This window comes from Cherax quadricarinatus, chromosome 49 (genome assembly GCF_038502225.1).
Source record: "Cherax quadricarinatus isolate ZL_2023a chromosome 49, ASM3850222v1, whole genome shotgun sequence".
Classification (NCBI taxonomy): Eukaryota; Metazoa; Arthropoda; class Malacostraca; order Decapoda; family Parastacidae; genus Cherax; species Cherax quadricarinatus.
In genome coordinates, this window is record NC_091340.1 from 25,499,865 (window position 1) to 25,520,124 (window position 20,260).

At 39.0% G+C, this 20,260-nt stretch overlaps 1 protein-coding gene across 4 annotated transcripts in view; it reads left to right on the forward strand.

The window, feature by feature from the left end:
• Nucleotides 1-17,476, forward strand: part of Eb1 (microtubule-associated protein RP/EB family member 1) — a 76,260-nt gene extending 58,784 nt beyond the window's left edge. For 3 of the 4 annotated variants that reach the window (XM_053788559.2, XM_053788558.2, XM_070095290.1), the window contains exons 8-9: nt 9,705-9,761; nt 16,273-17,476. In XM_053788559.2, coding sequence (XP_053644534.1) covers nt 9,705-9,761; nt 16,273-16,338 — 123 coding nt within the window. In that variant the 3' untranslated portion in view covers nt 16,339-17,476. The remainder of the gene's footprint in view (nt 1-9,704; nt 9,762-16,272) is intronic. The other variant, XM_070095292.1, reaches the window with a different exon arrangement.
• The last annotated feature ends 2,784 nt before the right edge of the window (nt 17,477-20,260 follow it).

Genomic DNA, 20,260 nt, shown 5'->3' on the forward strand with positions numbered 1-20,260 from the left:
ACATTGTATGCCACTTTGTGCATACATTGTATTCCACTTTGTGGATACATTGTATGCCACTTTGTGCATACATTGTATGCCACTTTGTGCATACATTGTATGCCACTTTGTGCATACATTGTATGCCACTTTGTGCATACATTGTGTGCCACTTTGTGCATACATTGTGTGCCACTTTGTGCATACATTGTATGCCATTCTTTGTACACCACTTTTATAAGTAAGCTCAAGGTTCACTGACAGTGATATGTCCAGTCTTTCCTGTTTTCTACACAACTCTTTTATTAAGCTCTATATACAGTACATTTTGTAAAGCTAATTTATACAATGTGATTTTTTTGTACAGTAGGCTGTCTTTTAAAGCTTTGAGACCCATATGGGTTGAGAGCACTCTGTGAATAATAATAATAATCTTATAAAGCACTTGGCATTTAATAGGGTCATGCCAAAATATTGATATTCATAATATTGGTGTAGGCTTAGATTTTGATAGAATTGTTATAGGCTCAAAACTGAGTTGGTATCAAGATAATTAAAGAGCACACACTGGAAGAGTTTTCCTGTGTTATTCAACTTTAGATGTCCTTCAGGTGTTTAAAAAGATCACATATGCAAATGTGATCTAAAAAAGGACATTCAAAAATTGAACAGCAGGTGGAAAGGTCTTCATGATGTGATGTTCAACTTTGAACTTTTTCCATTGCTTAAAACAAAAATCACTGTATAGAGGAGCTTACTCTACTGCATTCAGTAATTGATTTAGAATATTTAAATCTTTTTGAAATTCTGCATTTGATCTGCTTTCTTCCATAGACTTTATTTACAGTTTTTAGAAGCACAATAAACTTTATTAATGCAGTATGTACAGATATTTTAGTCTGTACTGTACCAATTATTCTACATAAAATTATTTATATCTAGAGTTTTGTTTTTGTAATGATACTTAGCTTTTTTTGCATTGAGAAACATTTTAAATTCTTATTGTTGCTTATTTGCTGTACATAAATTAATGAAGAGTTAGGCTCTAGCTGCTACAGTTAGTGAAGAGTTAGGTTCTAGCTGCTACAGTTAGTGAAGAGTTAGGCTCTAGCTGCTACAGTTAGTGAAGAGTTAGGTTCTAGCTGCTACAGTTAGTGAAGAGTTAGGTTCTAGCTGCTACAGTTAGTGAAGAGTTAGGTTCTAGCTGCTACAGTTAGTGAAGAGTTAGGTTCTAGCTGCTACAGTTAGTGAAGAGTTAGGCTCTAGCTGCTACAGTTAGTGAAGAGTTAGGTTCTAGCTGCTACAGTTAGTGAAGAGTTAGGTTCTAGCTGCTACAGTTAGTGAAGAGTTAGGCTCTAGCTGCTACAGTTAGTGAAGAGTTAGGTTCTAGCTGCTACAGTTAGTGAAGAGTTAGGTTCTAGCTGCTACAGTTAGTGAAGTTAGGTTCTAGCTGCTACAGTTAGTGAAGAGTTAGGTTCTAGCTGCTACAGTTAGTGAAGAGTTAGGTTCTAGCTGCTGCAGTTAGTAAAGAGTTAGGCTCTAAGCTGCTGCAGTTAGTAAAGAGTTAGGCTCTAAGCTGCTGCAGTTAGTAAAGAGTTAGGCTCTAAGCTGCTGCAGTTAGTAAAGAGTTAGGCTCTAAGCTGCTGCAGTTAGTAAAGAGTTAGGCTCTAAGCTGCTGTGGTTACCAGGATTTACTTGCTTCCAGACATTTTTATTTTACTAAGTAAATTTTGTGCTGTATAATTTTCCTCCATTTTGTTCCAAAAAATTTGTTTTCTAGTTGAGAATTCCATTATGCAAATTAAGGCTAAAGATTACTAACTAAACTTGGCTTCTTTTCTCTCTCGCACTGAAATAAGAAAAAGATTTTCTGTTACGAGAAATATCCCCGTAGAAGTGACGTATGAGCCATACAGACTTAGGGTTTTATAATAATAATAAAGATGATGATTCTCTTACAAGTAAATGAGGCCAATGTTGCATAAATAATTTTTTAAGTATCTTGAGACAGTTTCGAGTGCAGTTGTTTGGTAATATTTCATTGATTAAAACATAAGTTATGTGGTGGTAGTGTTGTTTCTGGTTAATATTGTGTGGTGGTAGTGTTGTTTGTGGTTAATATTGTGTAGTGTTAGTGTTGTTTGTGGTTAATATTGTGTGGTGGTAGTGATGTTTCTGGTTAATATTGTGTGGTGGTAGTGTTGTTTGTGGTTAATATTGTGTGGTGGTAGTGTTGTTTGTGGTTAATATTGTGTGGTGGTAGTGTTGTTTGTGGTTAATATTGTGTGGTGGTAGTGATGTTTGTGGTTAATATTGTGTGGTGGTAGTGTTGTTTGTGGTTAATATTGTGTGGTGGTAGTGATGTTTGTGGTTAATATTGTGTAGTGTTAGTGTTGTTTGTGGTTAATATTGTGTAGTGTTAGTGTTGTTTGTGGTTAATATTGTGTGGTGGTAGTGATGTTTGTGGTTAATATTGTGTGGTGGTAGTGTTGTTTGTGGTTAATATTGTGTAGTGTTAGTGTTGTTTGTGGTTAATATTGTGTGGTGGTAGTGTTGTTTGTGGTTAATATTGTGTAGTGTTAGTGTTGTTTGTGGTTAATATTGTGTAGTGTTAGTGTTGTTTGTGGTTAATATTGTGTGGTGGTAGTGATGTTTGTGGTTAATATTGTGTGGTGGTAGTGTTGTTTGTGGTTAATATTGTGTGGTGGTAGTGTTGTTTGTGGTTAATATTGTGTGGTGGTAGTGATGTTTGTGGTTAATATTGTGTGGTGGTAGTGTTGTTTCTGGTTAATATTGTGTGGTGGTAGTGTTGTTTGTGGTTAATATTGTGTAGTGTTAGTGTTGTTTGTGGTTAATATTGTGTGGTGGTAGTGTTGTTTCTGGTTAATATTGTGTGGTGGTAGTGTTGTTTCTGGTTAATATTGTGTGGTGGTAGTGTTGTTTGTGGTTAATATTGTGTGGTGGTAGTGATGTTTGTGGTTAATATTGTGTGGTGGTAGTGTTGTTTGTGGTTAATATTGTGTGGTGTTAGTGTTGTTTGTGGTTAATATTGTGTAGTGTTAGTGTTGTTTGTGGTTAATATTGTGTAGTGTTAGTGTTGTTTGTGGTTAATATTGTGTAGTGTTAGTGTTGTTTGTGGTTAATATTGTGTAGTGTTAGTGTTGTTTGTGGTTAATATTGTGTAGTGTTAGTGTTGTTTGTGGTTAATATTGTGTGGTGGTAGTGTTGTTTGTGGTTAATATTGTGTGGTGGTAGTGATGTTTGTGGTTAATATTGTGTAGTGTTAGTGTTGTTTGTGGTTAATATTGTGTGGTGGTAGTGTTGTTTGTGGTTAATATTGTGTGGTGGTAGTGATGTTTGCAGTTAATATTGAATGGTGGTAGTGTTTATGGTTAATATTGTGTGGTGATAGTGTTATATGAAGTTAACAGTGTGTGTATTGAGTGGTCTTGTAGTGGCTTCCACACTCACCCACTCCTTGAGTGGTCTTGTAGTAGGTTACAACCCTACCTACTCCTGTATTGTATTTTATATTTCATGAAGTTGTCACCCCCATGTGTGTTATAACATCTGGTCTGTTGTTATCAAATCATCTGATCTGGATGTTATCACATCTGGTCTTTGGATACAGTTGGTTCTTATAAAGCTCCTCTGTACAGGAGGGCCCTGCTTATACAGAAGGTTAGGTTCCATGTTGCTGCTGTACAGGAGGGCCCTGCTTATACAGCAGGTTAGGTTCCATGCTACTGCTGTACAGGAGGGCCCTGCTTATACAGCAGGTTAGGTTCTGTGCTACTGCTATACAGGAGGGCCCCACTTATACAGGTTAGGTTAGGTTCCATGCTACTGCTATACAAGAGGGCCCTGCTTATACAGCAGGTTAGGTTCCATGCTACTGCCATACAGAAGGGTGTTTAAGAAAAACAATGTGATTAAAAATAAACTCAGTGTAATGTGGCGGGCTAATAGTAAAACTTGGGTAACAAGGCAGTTCTTCACTGAGTGGATACATGAAGTGTTAGCCCCAAGTGTGAAGCAGTACCTTTCAGAAAAAACTTACCATTAGGGGCACTTCTGGTAATGGACAATGCTCCTGCTCACACTCCAGGCTTGGAGAAAAATTTGGTGCATGAATGCAGTTTCATTAACCCTTTGGGGGTTTCGGACGTACTAGTACGTCTTACGACCCAGGGTTTTTGACGTACTAGTACACCTAAATTCTAGCGCCCTCAAATCTAGTGAGAGAAAGCTGGTAGGCCTACATATGTAAGAATGGGTCTATGTGGTCAGTGTGCGCAGTATAAAAAAAAATCCTGCAGCACACAGTGCGTAATGAGAAAAAAAAACTTTGACCGTGTTTTTGGATTAAAACACCGACTTTGCACTGTATTTTCGTATGGTATTTATTGTTGTATTCTAGTTTTCTTGGTCTCATTTTATAGAATGGAAGACATATTACAGAAATTGAGATGATTTTGACTGGTTTTACAATGAAAAGTACCTTGAAATTGAGCTCAAAGTAGCAGAAATGTTCAATTTTTACCACAGTTTAAAAGTAAACAAATCATGCCAAGCATCCAATACACATCAACTGGTGAGTCTAATATTCTTTCAGAATTGCACTGATATTATTTATACCATTTCTACACTGATGCAGTAGTCTGCATAACAGTAAATCTTATTTTTTTTTGTAAGAATAAAAATTCAAAGTGGAAAGCCAAAGAAATATAAGAGGGGCCTGGGGATGTGACTAACAAACAGAGAACTTGTTATTTTAGTGCCAGGAATGTCGTTTTTGTTTATTCTGGACCCTATTCGGAAATTGGCATCTTTTGAAATTTGTGTGAAATTGGCAAAATTGCTAAATTCTGATCACTTTATTGGATAGTTGAAATCGGTAAATGGGTGGTTTCTTGTACTCATTCGATAGAAAATATGGAGTTCTAGTGAAATAGTTATGATTTTTGTCCACTAGTACACTGGAATTGGCCGGAAATAGGGCTCAAAGTGGGCAAAATCGCTGATGCGTAAACATCATCGAGACCGCTAACTTCGTGAGAGTATAATTCTGTAAGTTTTCCATCAAATTTCATACTTTTGGTGTCATTATGATCGGGAAAAGATTCTCTATCTTTTCATAATTTTTTTTTTTTTTTTTTTTTTTTTTTTTGAAATTTGGCTGACCCTGAGAACAAGTCTCTGAGAGGACCTGTTGACCCCCAAAGGGTTAAAGTGAAGTTCTTGCCCCCCCCCCCCTAACACCACTCCTCTTATTCAATCCAGGGACCAGCAGGTAATTTCCAGTTTTAAGAAACTTTACACAAAAGCACTGTTTAAAAGGTGCTTTGAAGTGAACTCCAAAAGAGAGCTTACCTTTAGGGAATTTTGGAAAAACCATTTTAATATCCTCCAGTGTTTAAGGATAATAGACAAAGCTGGGGGGGATATGTTTCTTCCAGAACAATGAACTGTGCCTGGAAGAAATTGTGGCCAGACTGTGTGTCAGTCAGAGATTTTTGAAGGCTTTGAGGTAGTGCCTGTAGTGATGTATATTGTTTCTCTGGGCCAATCCATGGGTTTGGAAATGGATGATCAGAATGTAGAGAAATTGGTGGCGGATCACAAGAATGAGCTCACCACAGAACTTCAAGACCTGCTCATGGAGCATCAGGAAGTGGTTGAGGAAGTTTCTTCTTCAGAGGAAGGAAGCAGTAAGGGCAACACTTCCAGTGCAGAAATTAAGGAACTGTGTTACCACTGGGCTCAGATATAGAGCCTGATGAGAAAATGGCATCCTAACATTACTGTTGTCAATAGAAGCATCAACTTGTTCAAGGACAATATTGTTGACCAGTTTAGAAAAATTTTGAAAAGTCGTCAAAAGCAGACAACATTGGACAGCTTCTTTAGCAAAGAAAAAAATCAAATGCTAGTGAATCTCCATAATCTTCAGGTGCTACTATACAGAGAAAGGAAAGAGAAAAATCACCAGAAGGGCAGTTTCCTGATTTTTTTATTGGAACATGACACCCTTTCCAAACAATAACATCTCTCCACCTTCCTCTTAGGCCATCACTATTCCTCAGTAAAGGTAAAGTGCAGTTAAATTTTCATTTATTTTATGTATTTATTGTTTTTATAGTTTTCATGTTTTATTTTATGCATGCAGTTATTATGCGTGTTTAAATAAGCAGAATTTTCACTTAAAATATTTTATATTTGGTAATTTTTGGGTGTCTGGAGTGGATAAATCCAATTTACATTATTTCTTATGGGAAAAAATTATTCAGTATTCTACAATTCACTATTTGAATGGCCTCCTGGAATGTACAGTGGACCCTCGGTTATCGGACAACTCGGTTATGGGCCAGTTTTTCGGCTACCGGTTATCAGCCATTATTTCGCTTATCAGCCACATGGGACGCATCCATCTGCCTGCCTAGCTACTTGCATGTCAGTTTGGCTGTATCTCTGGGCATGTGAAGAAGCTTCTACTCATTCATCCAAACATTTCACTATACATTCATTGTTTTTTGTTTTTTTTGAAGTGCAACTCCGAAATAAGTAACCATGGCCCCAAAGAAAGTTCCTAATAAAGTTCCTTTAGTAAAGAAAGTGAGAAACATGATGGCATTTAAGAAAGAAATTGTAGCAAAGTACAAGAGTGATGGTGGTGGTAGTGATGGTGGTAGTGGTTGTGATGGTGGTAGAGGGTGGTAGTAGTTATGACGGTTGTAGAGGGTGGTAGTGATGGTAGTAGAGGGTGGTAATGGTTGTGATGGTGTTGAGGGTGGTAGTGATGGTGGTAGAGAGTAGAGCTGCAAGACCTTCATCTGGAACAGCAACAGACCACAGCTGAGGAAATTGCCTTAGAGGAGGAGGAAGAGAGGGGAGAATGTGCCTTCCTCCTCCATTGATTAAGGACATGTGTGTAAAGTGGATTGAGTTGCAGGGGTACAGTGCCTCTCAAGCCTCTCTCCTCCTCCCTATCTTCCATAAGCCAAGAAAAGTCTTCAATATAGGTATGTAATACTGATTTAATTGTTCATGTATTTATTTTATTTAGTTCTCATTGCTTTGTGTATGTAAAACTGTAATTAATCTTTATAGGTTTTTTTTTGTGTGTGAATATTTTTGGATGTCTGGAGCGGATTAATTGTATTTACATTAATTCTTATGGGAAATATTATTTCAGTTTTCGGCAATTTCGGTTTTAGGCCGAGCTTCTGAAATGGATTATGGCTGATAACCGGGGGGTCCACTGTATTAAGTTCAAATATCGAGGTACCACTGTACATTGTAGTACATGATGGTATATTGTAGTACGTGGTTCATGGTAGTACCTGAGGGTTCATGGTAGCACTTGATGGTACATTGTATTACATGATGGTTCATGGCATTACATGATGGTTCTTGGTAGTACGTGATTGTTCATGGTAGCACGTGATGGTTCATGGTAGTACATGATGGTACATTGTAGTACATGGTTCATAGTAGTACTTGATGGTTCATGGTAGTACCTGATGGTATATTGCAGTATTTCATGGTAGTACATGATGGTTCATGGTAATACATGATGGTTCATGGTAGTACTTGATGGTTCATGGTAGTACATAATGGTTCATGGTAGTACTTGATGGTTCATGATGGTACATGATGGTTCATGGTAGTACTTGATGGTACATTGTAGTACATGATGGCTCATGGTAGTACTTGATGGTTCATGGTGGTACATGATGTTCATGGTGGTACATGGTGGTATATGGTAGTACATAATGATACATGGTACATTATAGCACATGATGGTTCATGGTCATTACCATGGTATATGGCAGCTTACTCAGGTCATTTCCATGGTATATGGCACCTCCATCAGGTCATTACCATGGTATATGGCACCATCAGATCGTTGCCATGGTATATAGCACCTTCATCAGGTCATTACCATGGTATATGATGCAATGTCATCATGGTATATGGCACCTTCAGGTCATTACCATGGTATATGGCACCTTCTTCAGGTCATTACCATGGTATATGGCACCTTCTTCAGGTCATTACCATGGTATATGGCACCTTCTTCAGGTCATTACCATGGTATATGGCACCTTCTTCAGGTCATTACCATGGTATATGGCACCTTCTTCAGGTCATTACCATGATATATGGCACCTTCTTCAGGTCATTACCATGGTATATGGCACCTTTTTCAGGTCATTACCATGGTATATGTCACCTTCATCAGGTCATTATCATGGTATATGACACCATCAGGTCATTACCATGTTAAATGACACCTTCTTCAGGTCATTACCATGGTAAATGACACCTTCAGGTCATTACCATGGTATATGTCACCTTCATCAGGTCATTATCATGGTATATGACACCATCAGGTCATTACCATGTTAAATGACACCTTCATCAGATCATTACCATTGTATATGACACCATGTCATCATGGTATATGGCACCTTCATGTCATCATGGTATATGGCACCTTCATGTCATCATGGTACTATATGGCACCTTCATGTCATCATGGTATATGGCACCTTCTTCATGTCATCATGGTATATGGCACCTTCTTCATGTCATCATTTTACTATATGGCACCTTCATGTCATCATGGTATATGGCATCCTCTTCATATCATGGTACTATATGGCACCTTTGTCATCATGGTACTATATGGCACCTTTGTGTCATCATGGTATATGACACCTTCATGTCATCATGGTATATGACACCTTCATGTCATCATGGTATATGACACCTTCATGTCATCATGGTATATGACACCTTCATGTCATCATGGTATATGACACCTTCATGTCATCATGATATATGACACCTTCATGTCATCATGGTATATGACACCTTCATGTCATCATGATATATGGCACCTTCATGTTGTTACGATGTTATATAGTACCTTAATATTATTACCATGGTACATAGAAAGAGTCATGCTTTTGTTTTAAGTGTTTGTTGAGTATTATAGTGATTCATCATGAGTGAGTGTTAGTGATTCATCATGAGTGAGTGTTATAGTGATTCATCATGAGTGTTATAGTGATTCATTATGTGTGTTATGATTCATCATGTGTGTTATGATTCATCATATAATGATTCATCATGAGATGAGTGTTATAGTGATTCATCATGAGGTGAGTGTTTGATAGTGAGATATGAATGGATTAATCCTACATGGTGACACAAATACAGTGTACAAACAGACTGTATTTTTCAATTTCTGTGTGAGATCTGCAGCAGATAAATTGATCACTGTTGATGATCTCAGACAGACATTGATCACTGTTGAAGATGATCTCAGGTGGGGATTGATCACTGTTGAAGATGATCTCAGGCAGAGATTGATCACTGTTGAAGATGATCTCAGGCAGAGATTGATCACTGTTGATGATCTCATGCGGAGATTGAACACAGTTGAAGATCATTTCAGATGGAGATTTAAATGTACAGAATCTAGTTATGTTTGTGCCTCCGTCTGGATTCCTGGATCCATCATTGTATCCACTACACTGATGTTTCATTATAGTGATATATTTGTATAGTGGCAGGTGGAGGTTGGAGGTGCCGGCCGGCACCCCTCAGCAAGAAGTGCCACGGTGTTCTCATCTTCACACTGGCACGGGTTAATGGATATTACTTATATATATAGTAATGTAACCGCTATGAATATTCCAACATTTTCTCCTCAGGACAGTTGTGCAGAGAATCCAGGCATCTTTACTGAGAACATCCCTGACAAAATACAGGCATGTTAAACTTGCATTTGCAAAACACATTGGGTGGTGTTGCAGGTCAGATACGTCTCTTAAGAAGCTGTCAACTTGTGCAGACACTCCACTCTCACTGCCTTCTTCATTGCTTCTAGCCTTTAAATAACTTCTAACAGCTAATGTTGCTGTAGTATCATTGATAAGTGCTTAATGAATGCTTTCACTTAACTGCATATGATGATTGCTCTCTTGGAAGTACATTACTTTTAAAAAATCCCTCTTAACAATTTAAATTTTATTAACGTATCTATAATCTGTAATGCCATGAAAGAAACCTTGTTTTTGTGAATTCCCTTTTTTTCCTTGATAATGGTATTAGATATGCCTATGAGAAGTTTGTCCTGACAGTTTTCCTTAATGAGATAATTCCTCCCTCTTTGGAAAGTAGTCCTGGTAACCTCTTTCTTGAGTGACTGCACTTCTGTATGAGTCGCAAGTAGGTGTACTTAACAGTAGTTTAAGCCATGACATATTACTAACACAATATGTATTGCTTGAAACACACTCTTAACACCATTGAAGACAGACACACGTGTGGTACAAGAAATTTTATTAGGACAATGCCACTCTTAAGTAGAGTTTTATTAAGTAATGAGTTAAAACTCTTCCTCAGAGCAAAATGTTGTCCTGGTAAATGTTTCTTGTTGTGTGTGTCTTGTCTCTGAGGCTGTGTAGTGTGTGGTGCCTTGGGGTGAGTAACAACACACACACACTGTCTCCGATGCTGTGTAGTGTATGGTGTCTTGGGGTGAGTAACAACACAGTGTCTCCGACGCTGTGTAGTGTATGGTGCCTTGGGGTGAGTAGCAACACAGTGTTTAATTTATGACATCATACTAACTCTTTGTATATTGTAAGGTGATTTGGTATACTAGAAGTGGACATGACATTAAGTGGACACAACAGCAGTGACAACATACTAAGGTGGCTTGGGATAATTACACTCAACCTTGTAAGGGACAATTATAATTCTTGAAAGTGCTTGTATTTAATTTAGAGTGAAGGCTGCACTCTTAGTATTAATGGAACATCAGGTCACTAAGGTATAACTAATAATTCACTCAGTTTTCCTTCATTACTCCTACTTAAAACTTGGCTATGGGTGCCATTCACTGCAGTTTTTATCATTATTGAAAAAAAAAATTGGGAATTTAACTAATTTGCTGATTTCTACTTTTAAATCATTAACATCATTCTAAAATGCTGGAAAGTTTGGTACACTGTTAGAAACACAGCAGTGTTTTTCCTCTCACAGGCAGTGCTGAGTGACCCTTGACACCCACTCACCTACTGGAAACTTGACACTAGGGGACACTGCAGTGCAATTATTACAACATTACACTATTGATACATGCAGCATCTGTGTATCTTTTTTATTTTTTTTTTTTTTTTTTTTTTTTTTTTTTTTTTTTTTTTTTTTGAAAATGTTTCCCTGATTGGCTTTTTCAATTCAGTACAGAGATTGTGCAGAAGACAGTAGAAGATGAGGTTATCAGTCCCTCAGGCATGAAGAAGGCATTTGGTACTTTAGCATTGATTAAGTCTGAGGTACTGAACACCTTTCAAGGCTGTGGGACTGATTACCTCATCTTCCATTGTCCTCTGTATATAATCTCTGCAGTGAATTGGAAAAAGTCACTGGGTAGCAAGAGTCTTTCATATCAAGACACCCAGGTGTTGCCCATGTGTCTTGGTCATTAACAGTAGCATCTAACTTGTAGCAACTACACACACTAGGTAGTTATGTATGCCAGTTTTAGTGTCATGGTGCCTGGTAGCTGTCAGGGTGCCTGGCTTACAAGTGTGGTAGGTGTCAGGGTGCCTGGCTTATGTATTAGGTGCCAGGGTTCCTACACCCAGCTTCAGGTATTACATGACCCTAACATACAAGTGTGAACACATTGCCTTCAGGGATTCTCTGCATAGGTCGAGGGAAAAATGTTGCGAGTTTTAATATGAACTGATAAACACGAGCCCACTTGCAAATATCCGAGTCAACTTTCCTTGTGTCTTGACTTCCAACTTGGGTGTTCAAATCTTTGCCGTCGGTTTGTACCATTGTTAGAAAGTGAGGTTGCTAGGTTACATATTTATGCTGTGGCTGTTGTCAGTAACAATAGTGTTCAAATATTTGAGGAGTCTTGACTGTAGTTAACAATCGCACCATGAAACCTATTTCTTGTTGTCTCTTGGCATCATTAGTAATTGTTATTACTCTGTGTATTGTGTCTCTATCTCTCTTTCAAAAGTAATTGCAAGGTAACGAATTTACTGTAAACTCTTTAGTTTGAGAAAGTGTTGGGGGTGATGATTGTAGTGGATAGATATGACATTATAAAGTCTTCATAATAACAATAATGGACAAATCTCTAATTATTAAACTTTTTTTTTTATAGTAATTGATCTAGCACTTTTTGTCCTATGTTTTTGAAGTCTGTCAAATCAAGACATTTTAAATAGAGGTTTACTGTATAAGTGGTAGTTAACCTTTTTACCAGAAGCCACACTCAGCTGAGAGAGAGGAGGAAATAGGATAGGAGAGGAAGAAAGGAGATAAAAGACAGATGATAAACAAGAGAGGAGGCATAATCTCTGATTAAGTACATAGTTATGAATATAGAATACGTATTAATGTTGAGGTTCATCTCTTAGGGTACAACATTGTTGACTATAGGAAAACTGACGTTATTTATGTGGTGGTTAATGTTTCACAACCTAGATAGAGACCAGAGATGTTTCCTCTTGTCCTTATATAGGTTGTTAATGTTTACAGTGGACCCCCGGATATTGACCAGTGTGGATATCGGCCAAATCGGATTTCGGCCACTTTTTTTTTTGACCGAAATTCTATCCTGGATTTCGGCCATCAACTCGGAAATCGGCCGTATTGGACGCGTCCGCCCGCCACTCCACCGCGTGCATGAGTCAGTCTGGCCGTGTCTCTCGGCGAGTGAGCAACACTCTGCGCATTCATCCAAACATTTCGTTATAATCCATTGTTTTTTGTGGTTGTTTATTGAGTGTGACTGAGAAATAAGCCACCATGGACCCAAAGAAAGTTCCTAGTGCCAGCCTTTTGGTAAAGAAAGTAAGAAACACAATAGAATTCAGTGACAAAACCTTGTCCCACTTCAGGCAAATCTTAGAGATGCCAGAAACAGACCTCTGGACAGTTTTTTGTGCGACGGGTGCAGTGATTCTCAAGCTGGTCCTAGTGCCAGTAAGAGACAATGAAGAAGTAACCCTGGATAGGGACTTGATACCTAAAGTCCTTATGGAGGGGGACTCCCCTTCCAAACAATATCTCCAACTCCCTGTCTCCTCCTCACCTTCTTCAATACACCAACAAGAGTCTTCAATAAAGGTATGTAATGTTCATTTATTGTTAAAATTTGTGCTTTATATTTATTTCTCATTGTTTTCTGTATGTAAAACTATAGTTAATCTTTAAAAAATGTATTTTTTGTAAATATTTTTGGGTGTTTGGAACGGATTAATTGTCTTTACATTAATTCTTGTGGGAAATATTACTTCGGTTTTTAGCCTTTTCAGATTGAGGCCAACCTTCTCGAACGGATTATGGCTGAAATCTGGGGTTCCACTGTACTTTGATCTTTATGTAGGCCGTTAATGTTTACTTTGGTCCTTATCTAGGTTAAATAGGGTTCACTATGTTTTCCAGCCTTGCTTGAACGTTCAAGAATATTTTCATAGACTTTGATAGTCTTCTGTGGGGATGAAGGTCTCTTGATCCAAGGAACCTCAGCAATTCTGCCACTTCCTCACATCAAACTTGATTACATCCCATTTCCCAGGTGTTGGATTATATTAATTATCCAGGAATGTAAATACTGTATTGGGTTGTACACAATATATAACTATGGAGGACATGTATGGAGTGCATACTGAATGTAAGTTTGTAAGACCTGTCTCTCACCTTGTGTGGCTATGAATGTAAGCTTGTAAGACTTGTACTCACCTATTTGTGGTTGCAGGGGTCGGGTCATAGCTCCTGGCCCCGCTTTTCGCTGTTTGCTACTAGGTCGTTTCTCTCCCTGCTCCATGAGTTTTATCAAGCCTCATCTTAAAACTGTGTATGGCTCCTGCCTCCATTATGTCACTTTCTAGGCTGTTCCACTTCCTGACAACTCTGAAGAAATACAGTGGACCCCCGGTTAACGATATTTTTTCACTCCAGAAGTATGTTCAGGTGCCAGTACTGACCGAATTTGTTCCCATAAGGAATATTGTGAAGTAGATTAGTCCATTTCAGACCCCCAAACATACACGTGCAAACGCACTTACATAAATACACTTACATAATTGGTCGCATTCGGAGGTGATCGTTATGCGGGGGTCCACTGTACTTCCTAACATCCCTTTGACTCATAGGAGTTTTCAACTTCCAATTGTGACCCCTTGTTTCTGTGTCCCATCTCCGGAACATCCTGTCTTTGTCCACCTTGTCAGTTCCTCGCAGTAGTATTTTATACGTCGTTATCATGTCTCCCCTGACCCTCCTGTCCTCCAGTGTTGTCAGGTCGATTTCCCTTAACCTTTCTTCATAGGTCAATCCCCTTAGCTCTGGGACTAGTCTTGTTGCAAACCTTTGCACTTTCTCTAATTTCTTATGTGCTTGACCAGGTGTGGATTCCAAATTGGTGCTGCATACTCCAATATGGGCCTGACCTATATGGTGTACAGAGTCTTGAATGTCAGTGGTCTTCTTTGCCCTTCTCCAATCTTCATGATTTTGCATTTGGCAGGGTTAAATTCAAGGAGCCAGTTGCTGGACCAGGCTTGTAGTCTGTCCAGGTCTCTCTCTAGTCCTGCCTGATCCTCAACCAATTTAATTCTTCTTGTTAACTTCACATCATCTGCAAACAGGGACACTTCTGAGTCTATCCCATTATGTCATTCACATATACCAAAAACAGCACAGGTCCTAGGACTGACCCCTGTGGAACCTTTCTCATCGCAGGCACCACTCTGACACCTCGTCATGTACCATTACTCGTTGCCTCCCTGTCAGATATTCTCAAATCCATTGCAGTGCCTTTCCTGTTATGTGTGCCTGATCCTCTAGCTTTTGCGTCATCCTCTTGTGAGGAACCGTGTTGAAGGCCTTCTTGCAGTCCAAGAAAATGCAGTCTATCTCCCCCCCTCTCTCTCTCTCTCTCTCTCTCTCTGTGTGTGTGTGTGTGTGTGTGTGTGTGTGTGTGTGTGTGTGTGTGTGTGTGTGTGTGTGTGTGTGTGTGTGTGTGTGTGTGTGTTTTACTCCTGTTACCTTGTCATAAAACTCCAGTAGGTTTGTGACACAGGATTTTCCTTCCCTGAAACTGTGCTGGTTGTTGTTTATAAGCTTGTGTCATTCTAGGTGCTCCACCACTCTCCTGATGATCTCCATGACTTTGCATACTATACACATCAGTGACACAGGTCTGTAGTTTAATGCCTCTTGTCTGTCTCCTTTCTTAAAAATTGGGACTACATTTGCCATCTTCCATACCTCAGGTAGTTGCCCAGCTTCAGTGGATGTGCTTAAGATTTTTGTTAGTGGCACACACAGCATCTCTGCTCCCTCTTTAAGACCCATGGAGAGATGTCTGGGACCACCACCTTTGAGGTATCAAGTTCACATAGTAACTTCTTCACCTCCTCAGTTGTGTGTATTTCACCCAGCACTTGTTGGTGTACCTCCCTATTCTGAATTCCTGGAGTCCTTCCTGTCTCCACTGTAAATACTTATTTAAATCTCATGTTGAGTTCCTCGCATACCTCTTGGTCGTTTCTTGTGAACTCTCCAACTTCCTTCCTCAGCCTGATTACCTGGTCCTTGACTGTTGTTTTCCTCCTGATGTGGCTATACAACACCTTCGGGTCAGACTTGACTTTTGATTCTATGTCATTTTCGTATTATCTCTCACCTTGTGTGGTTGTGAGAGACGGTGCCAGTCATCCTGTCAAGAGTGCAAATTATTTATCAGAGTTGCATGTTACTCTTATGAGAGGATGTTAGTACCTCCCAGCCTGCTCTGCTCTCCACCTAGCTACATTCATTACACTGATGATAGACTGGATAGGTTGGATAGTATAATTATTTTGGATAACCTTAGATAGGTTGGATAGCATTAAGCTATATTTCATCAATTATAGCAAGGTTATTAGCTTGGGAGTTCGGTTCATTTTTTAATTTTAACATCTGCATACCTAGTTAATTTACTAACAGTGTTGCAGTGGAGTGAGTTGTAATGTTCTTGTTGTGACTGCAGTATTTTAAGAATGTAAAAGTGTTTAATACTGTACCTCTCAGAAGAGAGTACACTGAATCCTATTGAAACTGAGCCGTCGTATTTATCTGGAGGAAAATGAGATTTCATGGCTAACTTGTGTTTTTTTTTTAATACATTTTTTACAAATTCAGTTTTGAAGTTCTGAAGCATTTGATGTTCATGTGACTAACATTCGTCATTTTTGTGTTGGACAGGATGGCTTCGCTGCTCCTGAGGATGTAGAAGATGTACCGCCGCCACCAGAGGAAGAAGAATACTAACTGTGCTACCTGTTCCCCTCGTGCAACATTACAATATGTGCAACACAGGTGTTGCAGCATTATAACACAAGTGTTTCAACATGTGCAACACAGGTGTTGCTACATTACAGCATGTGCAACACAGGTGTTGCAACTCCTGCCTGTCTTGACAAACTTAGTGTCTCAAGACAGTGCTAAGTTCTCTGCTTTCTTGGTTTTGAAAAGCTATACATCTCTTTGGATCACTGTTATTCCCACGAACTTAAGAGATTGTGTGACGGCTAGTGAAGAACAGCAAGCCGTGCAAGCAACAATATTACCACCTAATATATTTTGTTTACACCTTGAAAACAATTAATTCCAATAACACCTTGCTTATTATATAACATTATTAGTAAGAAGTGACTGAGATTGACTAATATACTGAGACAAGTAACACCAAGAGAACATGTATCATAGTACAGTATATGTATCGTTATACAGTACGTGCATCATTATACAGTATGACCGAATGCCCAGATTCGCGAGATTGTGTTCCTAGACGTCCTGTAAATAATATAAAATTGTCTGCATAAGTATCTCAGTTTAAGGCTAATTTTATGTTTGCAAAACCACATCTCTTAACATATTCTTTTAATCTGCACAATTCTGACATTCATAAGTAACAAGCTATTAAGCACATATTAAGATAAATCATCTGGTTGGTTTTCATTTTAGGTGCTATGCATCAAAGTTTAAAAATGCTTCAATGAAAAAAACCTACAAATAATTGATGCTATTTGTAGGAGGTGCCTCGGTGAATGTTATATACAGTCGGCTCTCTTGTTAAGCTCCTCTATGTAGTGTGATTTTTGGAAATGCCACGAGAAAGGGGCATTTAAAATTTAAATGCTAGTAAAAATGCCGTCATAGTACTTGCTATTCAATTTTACGTGCACTTTTTCAATTAATTTTGTGAGAAATCACACTATATAGGTGAGCTACACGAGAACATTGACCATACTGCAAATAAGCAAGTCCGCGAATTTGGGAATCAGGAAGTACTGGCAGCATTACACAAGAAACCTTATATTCTCAAAACCCTTTACTGTTGTGTCTGTCTCACTGTGTTCTCGTTCTCTAATGTGCAAAATAAATAATTTGGAACAGCTTTCACAAATATTGTAGGTTTTTTATCCTTATTGAGCACTAATAATGTAACTGATCTCTGGTTTATCTTCATAAAATTCCAGGAATGACTGCAAGTTTTAGGCAGTTTTTTTACTCATCTTGGGAACAAACAATTTTTTTTTTTTTTTTTTTTTTTTTTTTTTTTTTTTTTTTTTTTTTTGAAGTCGGCCGTCTCCCACCGAGGCAGGGTGACCCAAAAAGAAAGAAAATCCCCAAAAAGAAAATAGTACTTTCATCATCATTCAACACTTTCACCTCACTCACACATAATCACTGTTTTTGCAGAGGTGCTCAGAACACAACAGTTTAGAAGCATATACGTATAAAGATACACAACATATCCCTCCAAACTGCTAATATCCGAAAACCCTTCCTTTAGAGTGCAGGCATTGTACTTCCCATTTCCAGGACTCGAGTCCGGGTATATAAAAATAACCGGTTTCCCTGAATCCCTTCACTAAATATGACCCTGCTCACACTCCAACAGATCATCAGGTCCCAAATACCATTCTTCTCCATTCACTCCTATCGAACACACTCATGCACGCCTGCTGGAAGTCCAAGCCCCTCACCCACAAAACCTCCCTTACCCCTTCCTTCCAACCTTTTTGAGGACGACCCCTACCCCGCCTTCCTTCTCCTACAGATTTAAATGCTCTTCATGTCATTCTACTTTGATCCATTCACTCTAAATGATCAAACCACCTCAACAACCCCTCCTCAGCCCTCTGACTAATACTTTTATTAGCTCCACACCTTCTCCTAATTTCCACAATAAACAAATGTACCATTGCATAAAGATGAGTAAAACATAAAAAAGTGAGTAAAATGCATGCAAAAGATGAGTAAGATGTGAATAAAACAGAAGATGAGTAAAATGTGCAAAAGATGAGTAAAACGTGTGCAATAGATGAGTAAAACATTTGCAGATGAGTAAAACGTGTGCGAATGAGTAAAACGTGCAAAAGATGAGTAAAGCACGTGCAAAAGATGAATAAAACACGTGTAACAGACAGGTATCAACAATAAAGATACCCAGGTGTTTTACATACATCTTGTCCACTTCTTAGTAATTTTAACACGGTCGTCACCCACCAAGGCAAGGTGACCTGAAAAGAAATGCTTTCACCATCAATCACTCCATCAGTGTCTTGCCAGCAACAGTTCAGATGTGTCTCTAAACTACAACATCCTCACCAATTATCCAGAATGTAGGTACTGTATTGGACACATCCTTCAGAGTGCAGGTACTGTACTTCACCCATCAGAGTGCAGGTACTGTACTTCACCCATCAGAGTGCAGGTACTGTACTTCACCCATCAGAGTGCAGGTACTGTACTTAACACATCTTTCAGAGTGCAGGTACTGTACTTCCCATCTCCATCCATCAGAGTGCAGGTACTGTACTTGACACCACCATCCATCAGAGTGCAGGTACTGTACTTGACACCTCCATCCATCAGTGCAGGTACTGTACTTGACACCTCCATCCATCAGAGTGCAGGTACTGTACTTGACATCCTTCAGAGTGCAGGTACTGTGCTTGACATCCTTCAGAGTGCAGGTACTGTACTTCCCACCTCCATCAGAGTGCAGGTATTGTACTTCACACCTCCATCCATCAGAGTGCAGGTACTGTACTTCACACCTCCATCCATCAGAGTGCAGGTACTGTACTTCCCACCTCCATCAGAGTGCAGGTACTGTACTTCACACCTCCATCCGAGTGCAGATACTGTACTTCACACATCCATCAGAGTGCAGGTACTGTACTTCACACATCCATCAGAGTGCAGGTACTGTACTTCACACATCCATCAGAGTGCAGGTACTGTACTTCACACATCCATCAGAGTGCAGGTACTGTACTTCACACATCCATCAGAGTGCAGGTACTATACTTCACACATCCATCAGAGTGCAGGTACTGTACTTCACACATCCATCAGAGTGCAGGTACTGTACTTCACACATCCATCAGAGTGCAGGTACTGTACTTCACACATCCATCAGAGTGCAGGTACTGTACTTCACACATCCATCAGAGTGCAGGTACTGTACTTCACACATCCATCAGAGTGCAGGTACTGTACTTCACACATCCATCAGAGTGCAGGTACTGTACTTCACACATCCATCAGAGTGCAGGTACTGTACTTCACACATCCATCAGAGTGCAGGTACTGTACTTCACACATCCATCAGAGTGCAGGTACTGTACTTCCCACCTACAGGACTCAAGTCTGACTAACCAGTGTCTTGAGGTGTGGCTGCTACTGCTCTAACTCAACTGATGTTACTACAAGTTTCTCATGTACTACCTGGACTGTAACATACACACAGCCTACACCTAAATTCCGTTCTGTACTCCTCTGCATCTGTTGCTCATAACTATATCTACTTATACAAACAAGCAGCACTGTATGACTTGTGGGTTTAGTGCTTATACCTGGAGTTAGTTATGATTATAATATATGCACACATACACCAAATGAGTGAGCACGCACAAAATGAGCCGTGTCTATCGACAAGTGCCTTTGACAACTGGTAACCCCCCCCCCCCTCTTTCTCTCTCTCGTATATATAATACACTAACTAGGGCCCCAGCTAGCAGTGTTTCATGTTAATGTCTGCACTTTTGAAGTACATATTGTGAAATGTTGAATCATTTTCACCAACAATGGGGTTCCTCTATTTACATATTTTTTTAAGGATGAATTATAAAACTTTTTTTTTTTACCAAACACATTTATTGTTTGTATATGATCAATT